Raw genomic sequence first — 24,890 nt, 5'->3', positions numbered from 1 at the left:
GTAGGTGAATATGGATTGGGGGTAAGAAATGAAAAAAGGAAGCCATTAGGTAGAATTTTGCCAGGAGCAAAAATTAATCACAGCTAACACTTGGTTCAAGAATCATAAAAGGAGGTTGTATACATGGAAGGATCCTGGAGATTCTAGAAGGTATCCGATAGATTATATATTGGTAAGACATAGATTTAGGAACCAGGTTTTAAATTTTAAGACATTTCCAGGGGCAGATGTGGACTCTGACCACATTCTATTGGTGATGAACTGTAGATTAAAACTGAAGAACCTGCAAAAAGGTGGGAATTTAAGGAGATGGGACCTGGATAAACTGACTAAACCACAGGTTGTACAGAGTTTCAGGAGAGCATAAGGGAACAATTGACAGGAATGGGGGCAAGAAATACAGTAGAAGAAGAATGGGTAGCTCTGAGGGATGAAGTAGTGAAGGCAGCAGAGGATCAAGTACGTAAAAAGATGAGGGCTAGTAGAAATCCTTGGGTAACAGAAGAAATATTGAATTTAATTGATGAAAGGAGAAAATATAACAACGCAGTAAATGAAGCAGGCAAAAAGGAATACAAACGTCTCAAAAAGGGGATCGACAGGAAGTGCAAAATGGCTAAGCAGGGATGGCTAGAGGACAAATGTAAGGATGTAGAGGCTTATCTCACTAGGGGTAACACCGGTCCTGCCTACAGGAAAATTAAAGAGACCTTTGGAGATAAGAGAGCCACTTGTATGAATATCAAGAGCTCAGATGGATACCCAGTTCTAAGCAAAGAAGAGAAAGCAGAAAGATGGAAGGAGTATATAGAGGGTCTATACAAGGGCAATGTACTTGGGGACAATATTATGGAAATGGAAGAGGATGTAGATGAAGATGAAATGGGAGATACGATACTGCGTGAAGAGTTTGACAGAGCACTGAAAGACCTGAGTCGAACAAGGCTCCGAGAGTAGACAACACTTCATTGGAACTACTGACGGCCTTTGGAGAGCCAGTCCTGACAAAACTCTACCATCTGGTGAGCAAGATGTATGAGACAGGTGAAATACCCTTAGACTTCAAGAAGAATATAATAATTCCAATCCCAAAGAAAGCAGGTGTTGACAGATGTGAAAATTACCGAACTATCAGTTTAATAAGTCACGGCTGCAAAATACTAACACGAATTATTTACAGACGAATGGAAAAACTAGTAGAAGCCAACCTCGGGGAAGATCAGTTTGGATTCCGTAGAAATATTGGAACACGTGAGGCAATACTGACCCTACGACTTATCTTAGAAGCTAGATTAAGGAAGGGCAAACCTACGTTTCTAGCATTTGTAGACTTAGAGAAAGCTTTTGACAATGTTGACTGGAATACTCTCTTTCAAATTCTAAAAGTGGCAGGGGTAAAATAATGAGAGGGAAAAGCTATTTACAATTTGTACCGAAACCAGATGGCAGTTATAAGAGTCGAGGGGCATGAAAGGGAAGCAGTGGTTGGGAAGGGAGTGAGACAGGGTTGTAGCCTCTCCCTGATGTTATTCAATCTGTATATTGAGCAAGCAGTAAAGAAAATAAAAGAAAAATTGGAGTAGGTATTAAAATCCATGGAGAAGAAATAAAAACTTTGAGGTTGGCCAATGACATTGTAATTCTGTCAGAGACAGCAAAGTACTTGGAAGAGCAGTTGAACGGAATGGACAGTGTCTTGAAAGGAGGATATAAGATGAACATCAACAAAAGCAAAACGAGGATAACGGAATGTAGTCGAATTAAATCGGGTGATGCTGCGGGAATTAGATTACGAAATGGGGCACTTAAAGTAGTAAAGGAGTTTTGCTATTTGGGGAGCAAAATAACTAATGATGGTCGAAGTAGAGAGGATATAAAATGTGGACTGGAAATGGCAAGCAAAGTGTTTCTGAAGAAGAGAAATTTATTAACATCGAGTATAGATTTAAGTGTCAGGAAGTCGTTTCTAAAAGTATTTGTATGGAGTGTAGCCATGTATGGATGTGAAACATGGATGATAAATAGTTTGAACAAGAAGAGAATACAAGCTTTCGAAATGTGGTGCTACAGAAGAATGCTGAAGATTAGATGGGTAGATCACATAACTAATGAGGAGGTATTGAATAGAATTGGGGAGAAGAGGAGTTTGTGGCACAACTTGACAAGAAGAAGGGACCGGTTGGTAGGACATGTTCTGAGGCATCAAGGGATCACCAATTTAGCATTGGAGGGAAGCGTGGAGGGTAAAAATTGTAGAGGGAGACCAACAGATGAATACACTAAGCAGATTCAGAAGGATGTAGGTTGCAGTAAGTACTGAGAGATCAAGAAGCTTGCACAGGATACAGTAGCATGGAGAGCTGCATCAAACCAGTCTCAGGACTTAAGACCACAACAACAACAACAACAACAACAACAACAACATACTTCAGTTAAAATCTACCCCATGTTTCTATCTTTATTAATTTTTTTGAAGTGCAATGGATGGTGAAAAATGGTACCACAGGAATTGCTGCTATTGGTGAATGTAGGTTCATCTCAATCAGTTTCTGAGCAAACACTCTACGGAACGGAATGCTAATGAGATTTGGAGCCAAGTACTCCACAAAAGGGCATTGCTCACAGCAGCACATAAAGCTGTTCAACTGAAAAAACAAGACAGAAATGAGACAGTATCTGCCTGGAGGTATGGCCTGTGTTGTCATTTTGCTTCTTTTCAAATTGTGTGAGGCATCAAGCACTCAACATTCCCACAATTTGGGATATCTACAGGATATAAAGCATCAATAAGTGGCTTCAGCAGGATATGGCATACCTGAAGGAAATTGTGGGCGCTCTTATTTACTGAATTCAGGTCATTATCAAGGCTAGAGGTGGTGGTACACAGTATTATGATGATGATGGGGTTAACGAATTTTTAATCTGGTGTGCTTAATAGGTTTGTCAGTTTCAAAGAATATTGTGCGTACAAAGTAGCTCAATCTAATTTTGAAAGGTAATGTGACCTAAAAGAACACATTCATTCAAAGGAGAGCAACATAATAGGCAACTGCACAGTCCTTGTTTTCACTTACACATTCGTACACACCGAGCGAGGTGGCGCAGTGGTTAGCACACTGGACTCGCATTCGGGAGGACGACGGTTCAATCCCGTCTCCGGCCATCCCGATTTAGGTTTTCCGTGATTTCCCTAAATCGTTTCAGGCAAATGCCGGGATGGTTCCTGTGAAAGGGCACGGCCGATTTCCTTCCCAATCCTTCCCTAACCCGAGCTTGCGCTCCGTCTCTAATGACCTCGTTGTCGACGGGACGTTAAACACTAACCACCACCACCACATTCGTACACAATAATTCTGAAGAACAGTCTGGAATGACCATTGTTACCTATCAGTGGAGGGTATTTTACAGAACATTAAAAGAGAAAGTTATTATGGACAGACCACTGGAGTTCCAGTCTACCACACTGACAATATTCTTCAGCTACAATCACTAGTACATAATCAGTTTTTTTTTTTTTTTCTCTCCTTGGTTTCAAAATCTCATTAAATACATGCGGTGCTACTCAAAATATACAAATATTAGGCTGAACTTACATTGACATGGTGGAAGTCTTGTATGTATTTGTGTATACTTCTTTCCAATTTGGAATGAGCATTATGGATAAAATGTAAGTTGTATTTCTCCACAAATATTTAATCATCTTTTGATCGCTTCTAAATGGTGATTCAGTGCTCACCTCATAAACCAGTGGAAACTAACATGAGACTCCTGTACCTCACAGCATGAGAATTCAGGCCTCTATACCAGACAGTTTCATGTGCAGAAATTACATGAAAAATGCCATCTTCCATTTCTTTTTTTTAAGGTAGTGTCATGAAATGTCAGCCTGTTCCCTTGTGAGAGTACTGACCCATACAGATTAAAGAATTCATTCCCATGTTAAAGCGTTAAGAACAGGTTAATACATCAATAACAATTTATGAAAACAGTTTCTGCATAAATACTCAAAGATCCCGGAGAACATCTGTAATTACATGCATTTCTATGAAAGAACTTCTAAACAGCGTCATTATATGTATCTATGTATGTACTCATGACTCATAACCTGTCAGTTGTTATTTCTGTAGGCTCAGTATTAATTTGTTTTCCTTCTATTGCATCGTGAGCATGAAAGTGAGGATATAACATCACAGCGTAGTGGTGTCACATATGATTTGCACCTACCAGTTTCTCAGTGAGATTTCTTTTCTACTCTATGGACCACATCCCTTGGTACATTCTCTCTCTCCATGCTCAACATTTCGCTGGTAAGAGTTAATGAAAATTATATTTTTTAAATGCTCCGCTTCTTTGAATTTGGAATTGATAGTATTTACAAATCTCATTCAAATGTTAACAAACCTTGAAAAGTGAACTCTCTAGTTCTGCTTGACTTATGTTCCTATTTCCTGTTTTATTTGTAGTTGTCCCATCATCTGCTGTTACTTGAGGTTCTTTTGAAAGATCTTTCTTAGCCTCTGAAGGGCTCAGGGCGCCAAAGAGATCAAAACTAAGTTTTGCCAGGCGTAATTGCTCCAATAAATATGGTAATGCTGATTCTTTAAGATTACCAATAACTTGTCTCGCTATCAGAAGGGCAGCCAGTTGCTGTAATATGGACAAGTAAATATAAGTTTTTATTTACGTTATAACAAGAAACAACAAAATTTTGAAAGTTTATGGTTCATGTCTCACCTCTTTCAGTTTCTCTTGATCTTGAAGATAAAATGCTATATAAAATAGCGACAGGAAGGAATTCACAAACTGAAACTGAGAATACAAACAATAAGTACAGATTAATTCCTGAAATCTGAGATTGTTTCATTTTCTTTCTTGATATTCTTTATGGGCTCTAGAACAATACTACATGAAGACAAACATGAATAACTGCCACTTGGCAGTGAGAAATGTAAAATTTAAAGGTTGGTGGTAATTTGAAATTTTCTTAACATAGCTGCAACAATTTGCACTTTCTTATACTATAAATTCTTGTCTTCTATATCTGAAACATTTGATAACTTATTCTTCTGGTCTTTTAGAATAAATGCCATTACTCTGAAAGTGTTTAACTGTAGTCATCTTCTCTGGTTACAAAGTGTGTGTCAAATAGGGATCAAAATGAAATCTTGACTAGTACGTTGGTGGATATATTTTTATTTAAGATTATTTCATATTATATCTCATCTACAGACAGTAATGGATTTCATTCACAGACGTTTGTATACTCTTAAGCTGTCAGAGTGCCTATGTATGTAGAAAGCTAGCCTGATGATTACACGAGACATGCAATGAATGCACTTAAGGAAAAAATGTATTTGGAGCCCAAGGATTAGCCAGTAAAATGTCTGCAAATGACTGACAAGCAGAAAAGCACCAAGCAGAAAAGCACACGTGTGAAAACAGGTACAGTAAAGCAGACTCATCAATATGACAGATGTAGAGAGGAGAGATTGATGCAGTTCAGGTGCAAGCTGTAGCGAAAAAAATAGAGAACCTGTCAAATACAGAGGAAACTCAACTGTTTCATGATCCAACATAGGATTCTGAAAGAAAGAACACTGATATTAACTAAGGTAAAGCATGCTGATACCACAAGTCAGTATTATTACTGGACATCCTAAATTAATTACATAAGGGAAAGAGCTAAATTAATTACAAAATACCTAAATTGTTTATGAAAGGGAAAACGCCCTGTACAAAACGGGGGATTTGCAAAAATTAGGTATTTTCCAATTGCTTTTGGACTATGATTTCAGCATTTGTTTACGCTATTATGAATTTTTTTTAACCACTTAAGTGTGGTTCTTTTCTGGCTTAGAAAAATTTACAAATTAATATTTCGTGATGATTTATAGATGATGAAAATGGTGGACCAGCTCAGAAAACAGCAATACAAATAACTATTTTCTTGTGGGTCACTGTAATGAATGTACCAGAGGAAAGCCTACATCCAATACTACCTCACTGTTCCAAATAGAAACCACCATTTTGTCCAGAGGACAGGTACCCTCACCCATGAGGCCAACATAAAGTATTGTTCGCCTGATGAGACATATCCTGTCTTTGGGAGAGGTGAATAATGGTCAAATGTGCGTGACACCCACACCAAAGAGGTGTAACAGTGGATATATAATTTGTGGATTAGCAATTTTAAATTTGCAGTTCAAGAGGCATAATTCTGATTGCCTCCCTGTTAACATAGTGTGTAGAGGAGCTGTGGAGTGAGGTTCCCATTGTCTAGAACACCTGCTGCTTGGCCTGTGCTGTCAAGCCCAATGCTTAATTAAGTACAGGTTCAACAACATACACCTTTGATACTACGAGAGTTGGAACTTTTAATAGTGGCAAATATTTATTTACAGTTCGTACAAAATAGATGTGTGTTTCAAAGTTTTACTGACTTTTAAAGTAGCCACCAGCATTGTGTACAAACCGTTGCCAGCAATGTAGATGTCATAGGATACTCTTAGCAGTGCCAGTTGTGTTGACAGTTCAAGCGGCGCCGTCAATTGCCCGACGAATTTGTAGCAATGCTGAAGCAAATGCCGTGAAGTGTTTCCTTCAGTTTAGAAATCAATGTTGAACTTATGAGGGCTTAAGTCAGGGGAGTGCAGTAGGTGGTATAGCACTTAGCAGCCCCATCAGTCACACAAATCAGTAACAAAATAATTGAAAAGCCACGATCGCCTCAATTGTTTATTAGATGACCGGTTTCAGCACTCTGAAGGTGCCATCATCAGATCTGAGACGTGGATTAACATTTATAAAACCATATGGACATCACGGCATATGATGTCCATATGGTTGTATAAATGTTAATCCATGTTTCAGATCTGATGATGGCACCTTCAGAGTGCTGAAACCGGTCATCTAATAAACAATTGAGGCGATTGTGGCTTTTCAATTATTTTAAAAACAGAGTGATCGCCCCACGACACACCATGTGTTCACTGCAAATCAGTAACAGCACGCACTGCACATGCTTGAGCACTGTCCAGCAAAATGATGGTCAGGTCTTGCAGAAAGTGTCATCACTTCTGTCTCTAAGCTGGTCATAGGTTGTGAAACAAAAATGAACCGCATAGACACAGAAGCAGTGACACTTTCTGCAGGACCTGACCATCATTTTGCAGGACAATATATCCACGTACGAGCTGTAAATAAATAGTTGCCACTATTAAAGTTCCAACCCTCATATGCATCTCCTTTTATAACCATCACATGAAGATTAAGCTCTCATATGTGACTTTCTGACTGAAAGTGTTTTTTGAATGAAAGCTTGAGCACTATAAATTTAATATAAAGTGTCAAATCAAAACACCTTCAGCCATTTAAGTTTCCAAATTTCCAGCTTTATTTTATTTGAGCTACCAATTTCAGTATTACACTATGCTGTCTTCAGGTCCCCTGACCCTGTAAGAAGAAACCAATTTCTGTACAGTTGAAATATGGGCCAAGATACAGTCACTGGTACCCGTAGACTTCTTCATAACACAGGGATCCTTTCGATCATCACTTGTAGTCTGCAAGCTGAAACTGGTAGAGGAGGGGAGGGGGGGGGGGGGGGGGCTGGAAATTTAGACTGCTGAAGGTGTTTGACATTTTACATTAAACTGCTGATGTTCTACAACCATCTTGTATAAAGATGGACATATAGATACATAAATTCAATAGTTTTTCAGTTATTCATATTTCCCTAAAACAGTAAATTTTTATCTTTACAGTAATAATCAGGGTTTGAGCTTTTATAGTATAGTAAAAACTGTCCATAGAAGGAATTTACTTATCGTGGTGATCTGTAACAAAAGACCAACAGAGTTATATAGACATTTGAAGAAGTCCTTACTTTCATCTAATGTGGATTGTAGTTAATACTATGAAACCTTTAGGATGTCAGAGTGGTGTGAGAGACTTCATAGTTAGTTTATGTGAGTTTTAAATGAAGTAATTGTGGTTAATTGTATGTATATAGTCAGTTCTGCAACTGGTGCGACGAATGCTGACTGTAAAGCAATCAGTTTTCACACTGGGGGGTGGGGGGGTGGGGGGGGGGGGAGAATTCCCTCTTTTCCTTCAGAAAAAAAGCAGGTAGGGCATGTATGGATACTATTTTTATTTTTTCTTTAATTAAATTGTGTAATTAATTAATTGTAACATCACCTCTTGTTGGCTGAGTAGGGGAAGAAAGATTTTATGAGGACAGGTAAAATGCTGTTTGTAAAGGTGTGTGCATGTACTAGCTAATCAGAAACAAAAATGACAGTGTGTTCTGGATGCTTGGACAGTCAAGGCAGGCTATTTTTTTTTGAGTGTGTGGTGTGATAGCTTCTGAGCAGAAATGACGTGCTTCATAGGGTATGAGAAGAATACTAGTACTATTCTGAACAGTACTGTGTGTAGAATAACACATATAGAAAGCTAGCTATTGGTAGAACTGCAGATTTAACAGCTCAATTAAGTTTTTTCCTTCATTTCTGTAAAATGACTTTTACCTCTTTGTTCTGTGTGCAATGCAAAATTCCACTGTCTTGTTGCATTGAACTTGGTCACAAATAACAACTTGTGGGTTTGAAGTGAGCACTGGTTGTTTATGTGGATGTGAAGGGTGAAAGTATTGCTGCATAACAAAAACCATTTAAGATCTTGTCATGTACAAAGAACAGTGTAGTTTAGGCTAGATGTGGCGGAGAGGGATATACCCACTGTTAATACCACCTTTCTTTTGCAATTATTTTCATGACAGGTTAGCATATGCAGTCACTTTGTGAATGCTCAGATTTTCAGGTAAGCGTATCAAGGTAAGTGCACCAATTTTTTGCCTGGCAATATGCTGACAGACACAGATCATGTAGAAAAATGCAATGCAGCAAATCAGCAAATGGCTACAAAGAAGGGCAGCACAAATGGTGAAAGTGTGCCACAGAAACTGTTGAAAGAAGTGACCTGGCAGATATCTGAAGTTAGATGCCAACTATCCTGCAAAAGCCGACTTGCAATGTTTCTGGAACCAGTAATATGTGAAGGATCTATGAATATACTATTGCTTCCTTCATGTCACTCCTTTGGGGACTGCAAAGACAAGATTAATTTAAATATTGTGTCCACACGGGTGTTTAAGCAGGCATTCTTCCATGTGCTATACATGTGAATCAAATGGAAGGAAAACTTAATATGTGGTGCAATGGGAAATACTCTCTGCCATGGACTCCCTAGTGACTCAAAGGGCATGGATATAGATGTAGAATCTGCGCCATGGTCACCATGACCAACAGTCATGCTCATCAGGTGTGTGTGTGTGTGTGTGTGTGTGTGTGTGTGTGTGTGTGTGCGCGCCCATGCAACCAATCCTCATTTTAGAATAACGCTCTAACATTCAGGTGGGAGTATTTTCCAATGTCTTGTGGTACAACGAATGACTCCTGAAGCTAGAGGGATAGGTTACATTGTATTGTTGGTTTTTAGCAGCAGCACATTTGTGAATTTTCTACACCCATACATCATATGAAAGCTTATAAATGTCTCATTCTCTTTTTTGATACATGCTAATAGATAAAGAATTTATTGTAAACAGTTTTGGACTAGATAACAAATTTGATATTTTCTGTCTGAGTGAACATTGGGTTACTGAGAGTGTACTTACAGTTGTCAAACTTGATAACTATAATGTAGCAAATAGTTACTGTAGAAAACTGCATATAAGAGGTGGTGTGGCAATATATATTAATCAGTCATTCAGCTGCTCCATTGTTAAGTTGGACCTAGATTATTTATGTGAGGAACAGAACTTTGAAGCCACTGGTATAGTTATGGACAGTCTTAAGTTAGTAATAGTATCCCTTTACAGGTCACCTAAGGGTATCATCAATGTATTTCTAGAAAAATTGGACATGCTGCTAGATGTACTAAGAGGGACCAGATGGTTGCATTATGACATAGTAATTGGTGGAGATCTGAATGCAGATTTTGATATAACAACACATAAACGTACTGTGAAAAACCTTTTAAGACAGTGCAATTTGCACTCAATCAATAACAGGCCCACAAGAGATAAAGCATGTCTTGACAATATTTTTGTCAACTTTAAAACTACAGAAGAGTCATGTGCTGTTACAGCATTTCCATTTTCAGATCATGACTCTGTATCTTTAAACTATACAAGTAGGTTCTGTATTGATAATAGTAATATTCCTAAGCCTGTCCCAAAAGTTATAATCACCAGGCCTGTCACAGATGACAAAATTGTTCAGCTCTGTAAGTCCCTTGCTGAGAGAGACTGGTTCAACCAATATCATGGTGACACAAGTTATAGTCTTAGTGCTGATTTGTCAGGGAAACTATTATTTGAGAGATTTTTTAAAACATTTCTGACACAATTTAATGACAATATCCCCATAAAGAAATGCAAATTAACTGACAAAGGCTTTACAAACAGGGCTACAAACAGACAAAATTCATGGTTCACTAAACAATTATCAAGTATGAAAAACCAAGTTATGGTGTTGCACAATATATGTAGCAATCAGAAAACAGGACATGCCAGATTAGCCTATATAAAATGCAGGAATGAGTATAAAAAAGCCATCGTGGAAGCCAAAAAAGCGCATAATTTCAATACCATTGATAATTCCACAAATAAGTGCAAAGCTGCATGGAAATTAATAAATGGTGTTGCTAAAGATGTAAGAAGCAAAAAAATTAATATAAGTCCCCAAAAATTCAATGATTTCTTTATTAAATCTGTTGAAAATGTAGGAAATACTATAATCAAACCTGATATCAGTTCATCAGAGTTACTTTCTAAAAATGTTTGCAGAACACCAACAGACACAGATACGTTTCTGCTCTCTGAGGTCTCACCTAGTCATGTCCTAAGCATTGTAAAACGGATGAAATCTTCAGACAGTGTAGATATATATGACATATCCTGTAATTTACTAAAGAAAGTAATAGACTATATTGTGTACCCCTTAACATTCTGTATAAATAAATGCATATCTGAAGGATATTTTCCCGAAGAACTCAAAGTGGCTAGGGTAATTCCAATATATAAAAAGGGAGATATGGACTCACCTTGCAGTTACAGACCAATCTCCATAGTCCCAGCTTTTTCTAAAATACTGGAATGTGTAATTTACCAACAGCTATCTGTCTATTTTGAAAAATTAGGAATAATTAGTGAGTCTCAGTATGGTTTTAGGAAAAAGTTGTCTACTGTGGATGCTATAGACTTTGTAGTCAAATACTTACATCAAGTGTTTGAGGATAAGGGCTACGCTCAACTCACATTTTGTGATCTAAGCAAAGCTTTTGACTGTGTAAAGCATAAGCCACTCCTACAAAAACTGGAATTCTATGGCATTAGACATAATAGCCTTAAATTAATAAAATCATATCTTCAGAATCGTAAACAAGTTGTTTGTGTAGGGAGAGAAATGTCGAGTATAGAGCAAGTCAAGGTAGGTGTTCCGCAGGGATCTGTGCTGGGCCCCTTTTTGTTCCTGATAATGATAAATGATCTGCCGTCATTTATCAAGTCCACCACTGTGTTGTATGCAGATGATACAACTTTTCTTCATGCTAGTGAGGATTTCAATAGCCTTAAAACTTGTGCAGCAAAGACAATTGACCAAGCATCCTATTGGTTCAAGGCAAATGGATTCCTGCTGAATGAAAACAAAACACAGCAGATGGTCTGTAGTCTTAGAGACAAGCTTCTGTCAGATGATCCAAGTTATGTCAAATTTTTGGGGGTATACATTGATGATAAATTATCTTGGGGTCAACATGTACAATATATTAGTGGTAAATTGTCAAGAGTTATTTACCTGTTAAGGCGACTTATGGATTGTGTTCCTGAAAAATATGTTAGAACATCCTATTTTTCATTCTTTCAGAGTATAGTATCATATGGAATTATTTTGTGGGGGAACTCTAGCTGTGTCCATGACATATTAATACTGCAAAAAAAAAAAAAAAAAAAAAAAAAAAAAAAAAAAAAAAAAAAAAAAAAAAAAAAAAAAAAAAAAAGCTATTAGGATAATTACTGGTTCTGCATATAAGGCACACTGTAAACCATTGTTCTGTGAACAGAAAATCATGACTGTTATAAACTTGTACATATACTATGTTCTAATTTATACGAAGAAGAAATTTCCAGAAACAAAAACCAGAGAAAATGTACACAGCCACAATACAAGAAGGAATAGGTGCCTCTATATTCCTTACCACAGGTTGTCAAAGACACTCAACAGCTACGAAATCATGGGGTACAAATTATTTAATAATCTTCCTCAATCTGTTCAAGAATTACCTGAACAATTATTCAAACAAACAATTCATGACTGGCTAGTCCTCCACCCATTCTATGACATAAGAGAATTTATCAACTGTAATATAATACTATAATGTTAACAAGAAACCTGTTGTTTCTTTCAAACTATTAATTGTATTTTAGTATGTATATGACGTTGTCTATTGCTGTAATGGCCGAATGACAATAAAATTATTATTATTATTATTATTATTATGCATTTTAGCTTCAGCACTAAATTCCAATTGTCATATTAGCCGGTGTGGTTTTTTCCCCTTTTTAACAAGGTTTGTTAGTTACTGTGTGTGTGTGTGTGTGTGTGTGTGTGTGTGTGTGTGTGTGTGGTTTTTTTGTGTGGGTGGGGATATTTTCCATGGAAAGGGTCACAACTGTCAAACTTAAAGTGCTGTTGTTTGTTGTCAAGCTACACATGTACTAAGGTACAGAAATGAAAAACACACACACACACACACACACACACACACACACACACTGAGAGAGAGAGAGAGAGAGAGAGAGAGAGAGAGAGAGAGAGAGAGAGAGAGGGGGGGGGGGGAGGGGGGGTGCTATTCAGATTAGATGACATAAGAAGCTCAATAGAATATGGTTTTAGAAATAGCCAAAGATTACCAGAAACTTTCAAAAATTCATTTGAGCCATTGGGATGGACTCAATGTGAAAGAAGATTTAAGTAGAAGTATTATACCTAGTGGCCTAAAATGCCTGGGCATTTATAAGTTGGGGCAAATGACCAGGATAAATGCCTGTGCAAATGCCCAAAATTCTTAAATGCCCAAACTTCTTAAATGCCCAAACTTCTTAAATGCCCAAACTTCTTAAATGCCACAAAATTTGTGAACTTTTAGGATTAACTGATAATCAGCACTTAAAAATTTTTATAAGCAGATATTTTGTATTGGAAAAGCTTTTGCAACTCTGCTTCTTTATTGGTTGGGCATCTTTGACATTTTTAATGAGATCAATTTTATCGTCCTGGCAGTGCAGTCATAAGGAAGTAGGTACAGAAAGGAGCAGAATAGGAAACTATAGTTTGTCTCAAACGTTGCTACATTTGATAATAAAGCAATTTCTTCTGTTTAAATTATGCATTCTAGCAGTAAAAACTTTAAAAAGTACTTTTTAATAAATGCCCAGATTTTGGGCATTTAAAACTGCTTTGGGCATATTCCCATTTATATATGTCCTGCCCACTGGGCATTTGCCTGGCCAACATCACTAATCACACCTGCCTTCATATAATCCATCAACTCTGCCTTCATACGTTCCCATCTAGTGAGTATCAAATTGGCAGACTCCCCATCTATTGAAAGTATAATGATTCTTATCAAAGGTTATATTGGAATTATACCTAAAACAGTTTTAGTGACAGTAAAACCTTGATATATTGTTTCAGAAATATTATGCAGCTGAATGGCAAACTGAAATTTCTAGTTTACATCACAAACAGAAGAAAGCAAGTCCTTTGCAAAACAATTCAGTTTTGCATAATAAGTTAGAAGGGGAGTCCAACATAATATTGAATTTCAATATGAAAGGCATTCTTTAAAAAGATAAATATGAAGCTGTATTACTAAAATAAAAATATGATGCTGTATTGGGTTTATGGTGGCAGTAAGTATGAGAGGTGAGGGTGCGGGTCATCAGGGAGAGTGTGGTGATGTGAGGAGGACTGAATGGGAGGCTGGAATGTGACCTGGAGAGGGAGAATACTTTTAAGGAACACAAGTGAAAGGTGTGCCAAATATTTCTTTACACAATTTTTATCAAAGTGGTGAAATCTGGAATGAGTTTGGTGGATGACAACAACCAGAAGTTCATGAGAGGGAGATATGTTTCTTGTATGAAAACTGGTGGATTAGAGATCCAGAATGAAGGTTGGTAAAGACAAGAGAAGAAGGCAAGACGATATACAATAATAAGTAACTTAAGGGCATGGGGACAGGTCAGTGGGGTCTGAGAGGGCGGTGAGCGAGAATGCGTATACACACGTGTGTGTGTGTGTGTGTGTGTGTGTGTGTGTGTGTGTGTGTGTGGTGGGGGGGGGGGGGGGTGAATGGCTGGCAGGTACAAGGGTTATGTTTGGGAGGGGGGGGGGGGATGGACATCTACAAGAGATCCTTGAAAACTTCCAGATAAATGGCAATGACAAGAAAAATAAACATAGGTTTGAGGTGACTGATGTTGAAAACAGTCCTGAGAATTGAATACGTATGGGCAAAGAGAGCAAAAATAAAATCTAAACTGAAAAACACCAAGCGTGCAGGGAAAAGAAAAGGTGCTAGAACAGTAAACTGAAACAGAGAGCTTGGTTTTCCTTTGATTTCATTTACTTTGTTTTTCCCTTGTGCTTTTCTTTTGTGCTTTGAAATTTCTGTGTGCCTGAGTATTGATTGTGCCCAATGAATTTTATTCATGCTCTTGTTGAGACAAATGTTGGAAAAAAAGGTCCCTCTCGAGTAAAATTCCATTTGCTCCTTGCATTCTCACCTACCTTCATCAACATTCAAACTAAAAATTTAGACATTGTTCTAAAACATATTTAAGACCTGGATAAAATAACAAGGAGGCAGCTGAAGTAAGATCTCAGAAGTGTGTAGGAGACGACCACTTACAAAAACCTGAGTGAGTCAGACTTCCAATAATACATTATTAACTCCTCCCTTGTATTCCAGGGTGCAAGTTGGACGGAGAATCTTAAAATTTGTACCACATTTGCCTTATTTTTAACTAAAATAGAATACAACTCTGCAAACAATCTTTGTCTCTGTGCTCTTGAATGAATACAAAATCAGACAAAATGAGACACGCTGCGATAATTATGCCACAAGCATCATAGAATAGTGAACATCATCCAAATCTGTTGTTTCTAAAGATGTGTATGAAGGATCTCGGGTGTGTCAGTGGTAGGACGGCTGCCACAGCACAGTTACTGATGTTACCAATACAGCAAATTGTTCATCATTTCCAGCCACTCTGCTTCCCATTAACACACTATACCTCAACAGTGAGGGATAAGAATATACGCAGACAGCTCTCTGAACCACAAGATTATCAGTACATATCTCCTTGGGTGCCACATATGCTAACTTATTTCTCTGAATTAACATGTTCCCTGCAACTTAGTAAAATGACACATTCTTTGCAAGCCTTTGTAGGCAGAGAGTAAGTCCTAGGTAGTCAATAGTTATCTGTTTACTGGGTACATATGTTACGTAAAATGAAGAACCCTCAAGGACGCTGAATTTCTCAGCAAAAAGGTATCCATCTGCTCCAATTCTGCATGAAATACTTGTAAATTCATTTGGTGACTGAACTGAACTGAGAACTGGTTCAGGGAAAAGCATAGAACAGCTGAGAGAATGGCCCTTCTTAGACCTAATAAGTAAATATTGTCATTCAGTTGTAGTACTCATCCAGAATTTCATATCATTTAGAGTTCAAACATATCTAAGAGAATTAACACTCCTCTACCTGTGGCAGTTGTTTGGACATCCTCAGAGTTTCTTACTGCTATCTTTAATACTTTTAGGGACTTTCTGTGTGTATTGCTTGTTCACAAGTTAGGCGCACTCAATGAGGAGGATATCAGCACCCTTATGGAAATAGTAGGAATGAATGAGGGAACTTTCTCCCTGCAACCAAAAGGGTGCTGGGTTCAGTGGATCTGGTTGGAATTTGCACATGGCAGTCTGACAGGAAATTATGGCTGTAGGTAACTGGAATGTGTGCATCAGCAGTTAGGTGGATCACATACATTATGTGATCACCAACTTCTGGGCACTACCATAGTAGTCGAATACAGCCAGTAGATCCTCTAGCACCAAGTCATTGATCACTTCCTGCTGAGCTGTGTCTGCAGGAGCTGAAAACTATACTGGGAGGTCTATAGTTCAGAATGCCACTTTAGAAGTGCTGAACTCCTCATATGAATAAAGCACAGAGAATATGCCCTCAGCAGTTCAACCCAACGAGCAGAAGGTAACAAAACATGATAAGATGTTACACAGTCCCCACAGAGGAGAAGTGGATCCTCGACATCTACAGAGTCGTATGGTTACACCATATGGAATGTATACTACACTGGGACTTCTTCCAAGTTTCTGGTGAGGGAAAGTGAGGTACGATGCTTCATTAAAGAAGATCATAACAATACCTTTATCCTTCTTCCCACTGATCTTCTCTTTCCAGTGGAGGTTGTAATCTATTAACATTGGTGTATCAGTACCTTTTAAATCTCTTTACCTAATGAGGCTTAGGCTGAAAAGTCTTCTCTGTGTTGGTAATTTCAGCTGCTCCATCTATGTCATGAACCCATAAATATTTCACTGCTGTAAAGGTGCCATTTTATGAGTGAGGTTTTTCTATGCTTGCCTTTTCCCCTTTGCTAATGAAACAAAATGCTTGGCTGGGAGTTCAAGGAATGGAATGGATGGTTTCCTAAGGTAAGACATCATACTCCAGTACTTCTTCAATGGACGAACTCACCTCAAGCTCACACACAAATTTTGGACAGTTTGATGGTTTTCGTCTCACTCCTTTATGTTTATGTTTGCTCATTTGCCATTATTCTTTCAGTGGCTACATTGGCAGTGATGATGGTTTTGGTGTACTGTTTGTTGTATTTTGTGCAGCTCTTTGTTGCGATTTCACTTCCAGTTTCTGGCGGTTTCTGTACTTCACGTGACTAGTCTGCTGGTTACCAGAGTGATAATGGATGCTTTCAATTGCAGTAGCATGTGTTTATGCTTTTGCTGCCAGCCTAGATCTGGGTGAACATATCACCTTTGGCAACAGGCTTATTAACCACTGAGATGAATGTCAAGAATGTGGGTGGCTGCATCAATTCGTATTATTACATCTCGGCCTAAGGAATTTGTCTGATGAGTTTATTCTCGTACATCTTCTTTTCTTCCTGAAAACTTCTACAATTTAGGCTCCATGCTGAGTCGCTGGAGCAACTCTCACAGAGTTGTGCATACGAGTAAGTGAACACGGCTTAAAGGGCTGCTATTCCACATTTGCCTCATGTTGCCTGCTACTATACTGAAGCGTTGTGTGACCATGTTGCTAGCACTTCAGACATCACAGGAGGTTTGGTAGATATGACCACATTTTTAGATGGAGGGCCCTTTCCTTAGTGTAATTCAGCAAATTATACAAACCAAAAGTAATAGTACCAGCATCAGTCTTTCCACACTCATCACTGACTCACTTCATTAAGTTTTTGAGTTCTGAAACTACTTCATAAGACCAATAAGTTGCATCAGTATACACAAAAACATGCCAGGAGACCATACACTTGTTAAAGTGAAGGGAACTATGATTTTCCATCACATTTTCCTACCCTACTTTAAAAAAAAAAGTAGTTGTACAATTTGATAAGCTATTGTCATTTCAATAAACATCATTCTGAAGGAGTTTACTGATTTTTGAGCTGGGTTGTATACAGCACTTAACCCGAGATTCGTGTAAAAAATAAAATGCAATCAAATTGAACTCATTATTTGCACTGTAAAATGTTAGCCATCAATTACTTTCCCATCAACTGGGACCCACTTTGACTAGCACAAGTGAGTTGTAGTTGTCAGTTTGCAGTCTAATGACACTACAAAAGAAAGAATTTTATGTTGAGCAAATACTAGTTAAAGAGAAGTAAATAATAAAGAAGTAGCTGTTAATACAAAAGATGGGAAGCAAATATATCAATATACTACTCAAGTGCTGATGAAGTACAAAATAATTGTTATGACCTGCCAGGTTAGCATACAGGATTATTAACATCTTTTGTAACGAGTGCAGATAATTAGTGTTTCAAAATGAATTCCTGGAGTCTATTCATATTTAATGAGGGAAAAAGTTAAAGGCCTTTCAGAGACAATTTGTGACAGAGTAAGTTAAGGAAATTTGGACTATTTGAACTGAACAGTAAGTACATATAGTTTGACAGCAACCAATAGTGACCAAACATCTCTAACAAATGTGCTATCCATGATTGAATAGCAGGCAGTACATAACTCACATTAAATTCTACACAAGTCATAGTTCACAGGAGTGTGAAAATTTAACTACCAAACACCCAAATTGCGTGTAAACTGTGAGCATTACGTCCTGGTGATATCTAAGGTTTTCTTGGAGTGATTGATAGTCTGCCCAATGTAAGACATTTGCATGGATTGAATTATAATACACACCCAGCTTTCAGAGACCTAGATCATTGTCAACTTTACCAAGCATACATTTTATATTGGCAGAAAGGAGTGAAATACACTGCATGTCATGTTTCTGTGGAATCTACCAAACTTCCCAGATACTGGGCCAGTGGAAGGTAGATAAGCAATTTTTGGCTTCTCTTCCTCAGTCTCATTCTCAACTTCTTTTTCCAATTTTCTTGATTTTGAATGCATTGCCCATTCAATTTGACGATTTGAGACTCCATTCCTTCAGAACAGCACTTGTAAGCATTTTAATTCTTCAGTGAGGCTTTTCTTGTCTCAATGTGTTCCAGCTCTATGGACCAGAGACTTTAGCACCAAATTTCTCTGTGACAAAAGGTGATGGCTCGAGGCATAGAGACAGAGGTCAGGGTGCATAGGTTTTCCATACACACTGTGGCCCATAATCTGTTCATTCTTCTCTTAACTGGCACGTCCAGGAAAGGTAGTTGTTCCTGGTTGTATTACAGGCGCCCATTTCTTGGCATATGAGGGTACATCTAGCACTGTTGAACATGATCATTTTGGTGGTCCGGAATTATGGTGTTGGGATGCGGAATAGGCCATGTGGGTGTACAGATCTCCAACATGATACACTGACTGTCAATGTTATTGTGACACTATACTCCTTCCCCAAGTACGTCCTTTTCAGAGATGCATTAGGTCTCGACTTCATTTTTACGGATGGCATTGCACCACTGCATCATGCAGTGCAGGTGGAGCAGCTCTTGGAATGAGAGGATATTCAGAGAATGGACTGGACTGTTCATTCCTCTGACTTAAATCCCACAGAGCACATGTGGGATCATTGGGACATACTGCAGCACGTCCACATGCACCAACGACCATCCAGCAACTGACAACTGTGTTGTCGGAAGAATGGAATGCCCTGCCACAAAAACTTTCTGCCAACCTTGTAGCCAGTTGGGAGCACATAGCACTGTCATCTGTGGTGATCACATACCCTGTTCAGGACTTTTAATAAAAGTTTAGTTTCTGTTCATCTTATTGTGTATTTCTTTCAGTTACCTTGTGTACTGTGCTGTATTGCTATGCGTGGTCCAAGTTTCACCAATCTATGTTACTTGGTAGACACCTCATGTGTTAGTTACTTTCATATTTAAGTTTTGCACACTAGTGAAGCTCCCAGCATATTCTCCAAAATAACAAACCAATTATTGGAACTAATAACAAATAACACGAATTGAGGTTCCACTACAGAAAAATATTTTACATCAATAAGAAATAACATTGAGGAATATATGCTATATCCAACCAAAAGGAACCATCCAATGATGATGATTGTGCCACTATCAACATTCAGATTTTATGCTGCAGGCTACTGGCCAAACATGATTTCTAACAATAAACATTTTTCGGCTGTTGGAGAAGTTTCATGAGTTCTTGTTGTTCCCCTCCATCATTACAACATGAAACCTTCAATAAGAAATACTGCTTATGCAAGATATATACCTGTGGACAACATATGGTAACTGAGTCAATAACTGATATAGCAGTACTGCAAAACATGACTTGTGCTAATTTAGATCAACATGAAACCCTTCTCATTTGATCTAAGTTTAATGTTACACAACATAGCAAAATTGTGAACTGCGTTCCTTTTCTGAAGTAAGGTCAAAATTGATCTCCAGTCAGCTAAGTCCTCCAAAATTTTAGGAGCTTATGAATGTAGAAATGTGTTGCTGAATATTTCATCATCCCTTTTAACTATAACAGAAACATTTCAATAGTGGTGAACCCCTTTATATGTTGTAGTTTACACTTTGGAAGATAATAGCTCTGATGAACAAATATACTGAGAACTCTTTGGTGGTTTGGTGAGTTACCATTTCACCCATTGGAAAGGTTTGGTTGAGAAAAACATCCTCATCCCATGACCAGCTAGAGAAATGTGTGTTGATTCAGGCAGAGCTCCACATACTTGAGCAAGCTTTATACAACAGAGGTGCATCAGATGCCTCAGAAGTTTCACTTCAACAGCCAACTCTTCTTGTTCCACTCATTACCAATTTCCTTTCTCACGTAGTTTACTTACTTGCCAACTGCTTTCCTGCCTCTTCTAACTTCAAATATTTTTGAATTTTGCCTAGTGCTGTTTTATATCAATTGAACTCCTTTTCTCAATGTTACGCACTATCTCCCTTGACTTAGGGTGAAGGGCAACTATTCTGCCTATCTTTGAATCATGCCATTTTGTTCAACTTTTTCCTGTTTCTTTTGCTGATGAATGACACACACCATGAAAGCTAGCAAACAGGTCAGCTTTTGTAGGTGTTGCTATTACATGTAGCTGCTTATTTTACCTATATTTTGTTACACAAAAATGTGATTTAATGTTTCTTTTTACAAATAGTGACAATATATAGAATCCTGTTGATATGGAATAGTTGGAAGATGAAATGGTGATCCACAAAGCTCTACGAAAAGGTGTCTACTGGTCTCAAGGTCATGCTTTCAATGTGATATCAATGAATTTTGCTTCATTCTATTTGGGCTTTCAGATTTCACATGAAGATAACATTAGTTTAATGACGTTATATATGTCAAAAATGTAGACTTTCACGGCCAGAAATATAATGTCCAGCATAATTATCCAGGCTGTTGTGCCGTGGTCGGTTGATGAATTCTGTGTCAATTGACACAGAATTCATCAAACGACCACGGCATAACAGCCTGGATAATTATAATGGACATTATACAGGGTGTTACAAAAAGGTACGGTCAAACTTTCAGGAAACATTCCTCACACACAAAGAAAGAAAATATGTTATGTGGTCATGTGTCTGGAAACGCTTACTTTCCATGTTAGAGCTCATTTTATTACTTCTCTTCAAATCACATTAATCATGGAATGGAAACACACAGCAACAAAACGTACCAGCGTGACTTCAAATTCTTTGTTACAGGAAATGTTCAAAATGTCCTCCGTTAGCGAGGATACATGCATCCACCCTCCGTTGCATGGAATCCCTGATGCGCTGATGCAGCCCTGGAGAATCGCATATTGTATCACAGCCGTCCACAATACGAGCACGAAGAGTCTTTACATTTGGTACCGGGGTTGCGTAGACAAGAGCTTTCAAATGCCCCCATAAATGAAAGTCAAGAGGGTTGCGGTCAGGAGAGCGTGGAGGCCACGGAATTGGTCCGCCTCTACCAATCCATCGGTCACCGAATCTGTTTTAGAGAAGCGTACGAACACTTCGACTGAAATGTGGAGGAGTTCCATCGTGCATGAACCACATGTTGTGTCGTACTTGTAAAGGCACATGTTCTAGCAGCACAGGTAGAGTATCCCATATGAAATCATGATAACGTGCTCCATTAAACGTAGGTGGAAGAACATGGGGCCCAATCAAGACTTCACCAACAATGCCTGCCCAAACGTTCACAGAAAATCTGTGTTGATGACGTGATTGCACAATTGCGTGCGGATTCTCGTCAGCCCACACATGTTGATTGTGAAAATTTACAGTTTGATCACATTGGAATGAAGCCTCATCCGTGAAGAGAACATTTGCACTGAAATGAGGATTGACACATTGTTGAATGAACCATTCGCAGAAGTGTACCCGTGGAGGCCAATCAGCTGCTGATAGTGCCTGCACACGCTGTACATGGTATGGAAACAACTGGTTCTCCCATAGCACTCTCCATACAGTGATGTGGTCAACGTTACCTTGTACAGCAGCAACTTCTCTGACGCTGACATTAGGGTTATCGTCAACTGCACGAAGAATTGCGTCATCCATTGCAGGTGTCCCGTCGTTCTAGGTCTTCCCCAGTCGCGAGTCATAGGCTGGAATATTCCGTGCTCCATAAGACGCCGATCAATTGCTTCGAATGTCTTCCTGTCGGGACACCTTCGTTCTGGAAATCTGTCTCGATAGAAACGTACCGCGCCACGGCTATTGCCCCGTGCTAATCCATACATCAAATGGGGATCTGCCAACTCCGCATTTGTAAGCATTGCACTGACTGCAAAACCACGTTCGTGATGAACACTAACCTGTTGATGCTACATACTGATGTGCTTGATGCTAGTACTGTAGAGCAATGAGTCGCATGTCAACACAAGCACCGAAGTCAACATTACCTTCCTTCAATCGGGCCAACTGGCGGTGAATCGAGGAAGTATAGTACATACTGACGAAACTAAAATGAGCTCTAACATGGAAATTAAGCGTTTACGGACACATGTCCACATAACATCTTTTCTTTATTTGTGTGAGAGGAATGTTTCCTGAAAGTTTGGCTGTACCTTTTTGTAACACCCTGTATATGTCAGTTGTTCTCATGTTCTACTTGCCTATGCAGCAAGAGGAATGCATGGTGGTAACAGCACAACATCTAGTGCATTACTGTTTATTTCACAGACTAATGCTGATGGAGAGAGACACTGCCTCTTCTGGGAATGTGTTTATTAATATCTTACTAAATAGACCAATCAGTTACAGAAATATCAGTTATAAAATTGTTCTTAAATCACGTTAACCAAAAAAGCAATTATTAAACACTTTCAGAGAATTGGCACTGCAAATGCTCCATATTTTAAAAACTGTTTATGATCAATCTACTGTACTTACAACTACAAATATCTTATCTGGTGACTACTTTCCAAACTCACAAGGGTTCTGTCTACCTCATTTTACAAGCATCTCAGGGATGTAGGACAAAATGAAATGTGTCTCCACTTGTCTGAGAAGTAAACATTGTAAAAACAGTCCATGACAGATTAAGACTGCCAGATCAAACATTGAACCTGGAGTCTTGTTGTCATAGGAAATACTTTTACCAACTGAGCTATCCAGGAATACCCACAATGATACACAGAATTTTAATCTGTCAGTGCTGTCTCATAACTTCCAGACTTGTTTTGACTGCATTTTTGGCCCTGCATAGTGACAGAGTAAGAAACAATAATATGTACGGTGCTAGTAGTTTTTGAGATTGGGTTTCATGTTACAACCGATTTTCTTGATATTAATATTTTAAATGCCAGATTTACTGAAAGGAGATTACTTAAAAAACTGGCAGCTGATTATGAACGTCTTCAATTTCAAATGTGTGGAACTTTAAAAGTAAAGATACAGCACTATGTAAACACTACACAATATTATACACATAAGTGCACATACTGTTTACAGACTAGTAGTAACTTTCACAACATACATCTACTCTGTACACTGTAAAATGGAAATAGCAAGCAATACATCACACAGAATTCATAATACGAAATGAACTGAATTTTATGATTAAAACTGCATATTTTAGTACAGTAAAGGGATAACATAATAAAAATAAAAACATGATAAAGAATATTGACATAATAAAAAAGAAAGGAAATACTCATAAAAAAATCTGAAACATTGCTGTATCAGATGCAAAGCCAGCATTTTACAAAGTGTCTGAAACTGAGCAACAAATTTAGTTCATGTTAGGCATCATTAGGGTTAAACCTGGTAATTTATGTCTCTAAAGCATAATTTTCAGCACAGAGAAATTATGTAACTTAAAATTACAAACATATGGATTACTGCCCAAGCATTTAGTAATAACAATATCACAAATTGGAAATCAAGCCTCAAGCTTGGTGTAAAACAGTCTGAGTTTTGTGTCTGTCTGTCTGGATAGCACAGTAGTCTAAGAGACAAAATATCTGAAGATGACTACTTTTCATCAGTCGTAAAAGGAAGATTTCCTATTATTTGTGCCAATTCTTTTTATTGCATACAAACACAATAAATCACAAGGAAAGGTACAAACTAAGTTGAGAGAATGTCTCCTGCTTGTATTACTCCTCATAGTACACTGTGCATATGTAGGTTGCCAAGAAAAGGTTGTACACAGCTACTAATCTGCGCAAATGACATAGGTATAACGCATTTTCCTGTTACCAGTTGGCTGTATGGCATGATTAGAGTTTACTTGCCACATAGCTCTATCAGTTAGTGTATGAATGCTGTAAATAGGGTGCTAGGACTGACAATATCAGTTGGAAGGCATGCAAGCCACTTCAACTTTCGTAGTTTCTTTATTAAGTCAGCAAAGCTAATTATTATAAATTATCCACATTAACAGTTTTGATGTATTACTGTCATCAACAGGTGTGTGTGTGTGTGTGTGTGTGTGTGTGTGTGTGTTGTGGGGGGGGGGGGTGGGGGTTTATGCATTTTTTAAAGTAGCTTCCTCCAAAGCTAAAGAAAACACTACTGTATACATAAATGCCAAGAATAATTTTACTGAAATATAAGTAAATTTCACTGCACAATATGATAACATGAAAT

The 24,890-nt window shown here is 38.1% G+C and overlaps 1 protein-coding gene across 1 annotated transcript in view; it reads right to left on the bottom strand.

Moving 5' to 3' along the window:
• LOC124615505 (anoctamin-8) overlaps positions 1 to 24,890 on the bottom strand; it is a 191,267-nt gene that overhangs the window by 13,645 nt on the left and 152,732 nt on the right. Inside the window, exons 11-12 of the mRNA XM_047143460.1 lie at positions 4,735 to 4,809; positions 4,402 to 4,647 (exon numbers count right to left, since the gene is read on the bottom strand). Of these exons, the coding sequence (XP_046999416.1) occupies positions 4,402 to 4,647; positions 4,735 to 4,809 (321 nt within the window). The remainder of the gene's footprint in view (positions 1 to 4,401; positions 4,648 to 4,734; positions 4,810 to 24,890) is intronic.

The sequence above is a fragment of the Schistocerca americana genome, chromosome 5 (genome assembly GCF_021461395.2).
Source record: "Schistocerca americana isolate TAMUIC-IGC-003095 chromosome 5, iqSchAmer2.1, whole genome shotgun sequence".
NCBI lineage: Eukaryota > Metazoa > Arthropoda > Insecta > Orthoptera > Acrididae > Schistocerca > Schistocerca americana.
The sequence above is the reverse complement of the archived record's forward strand: the minus strand, read 5'-3'. Positions and strand labels throughout refer to the sequence as shown.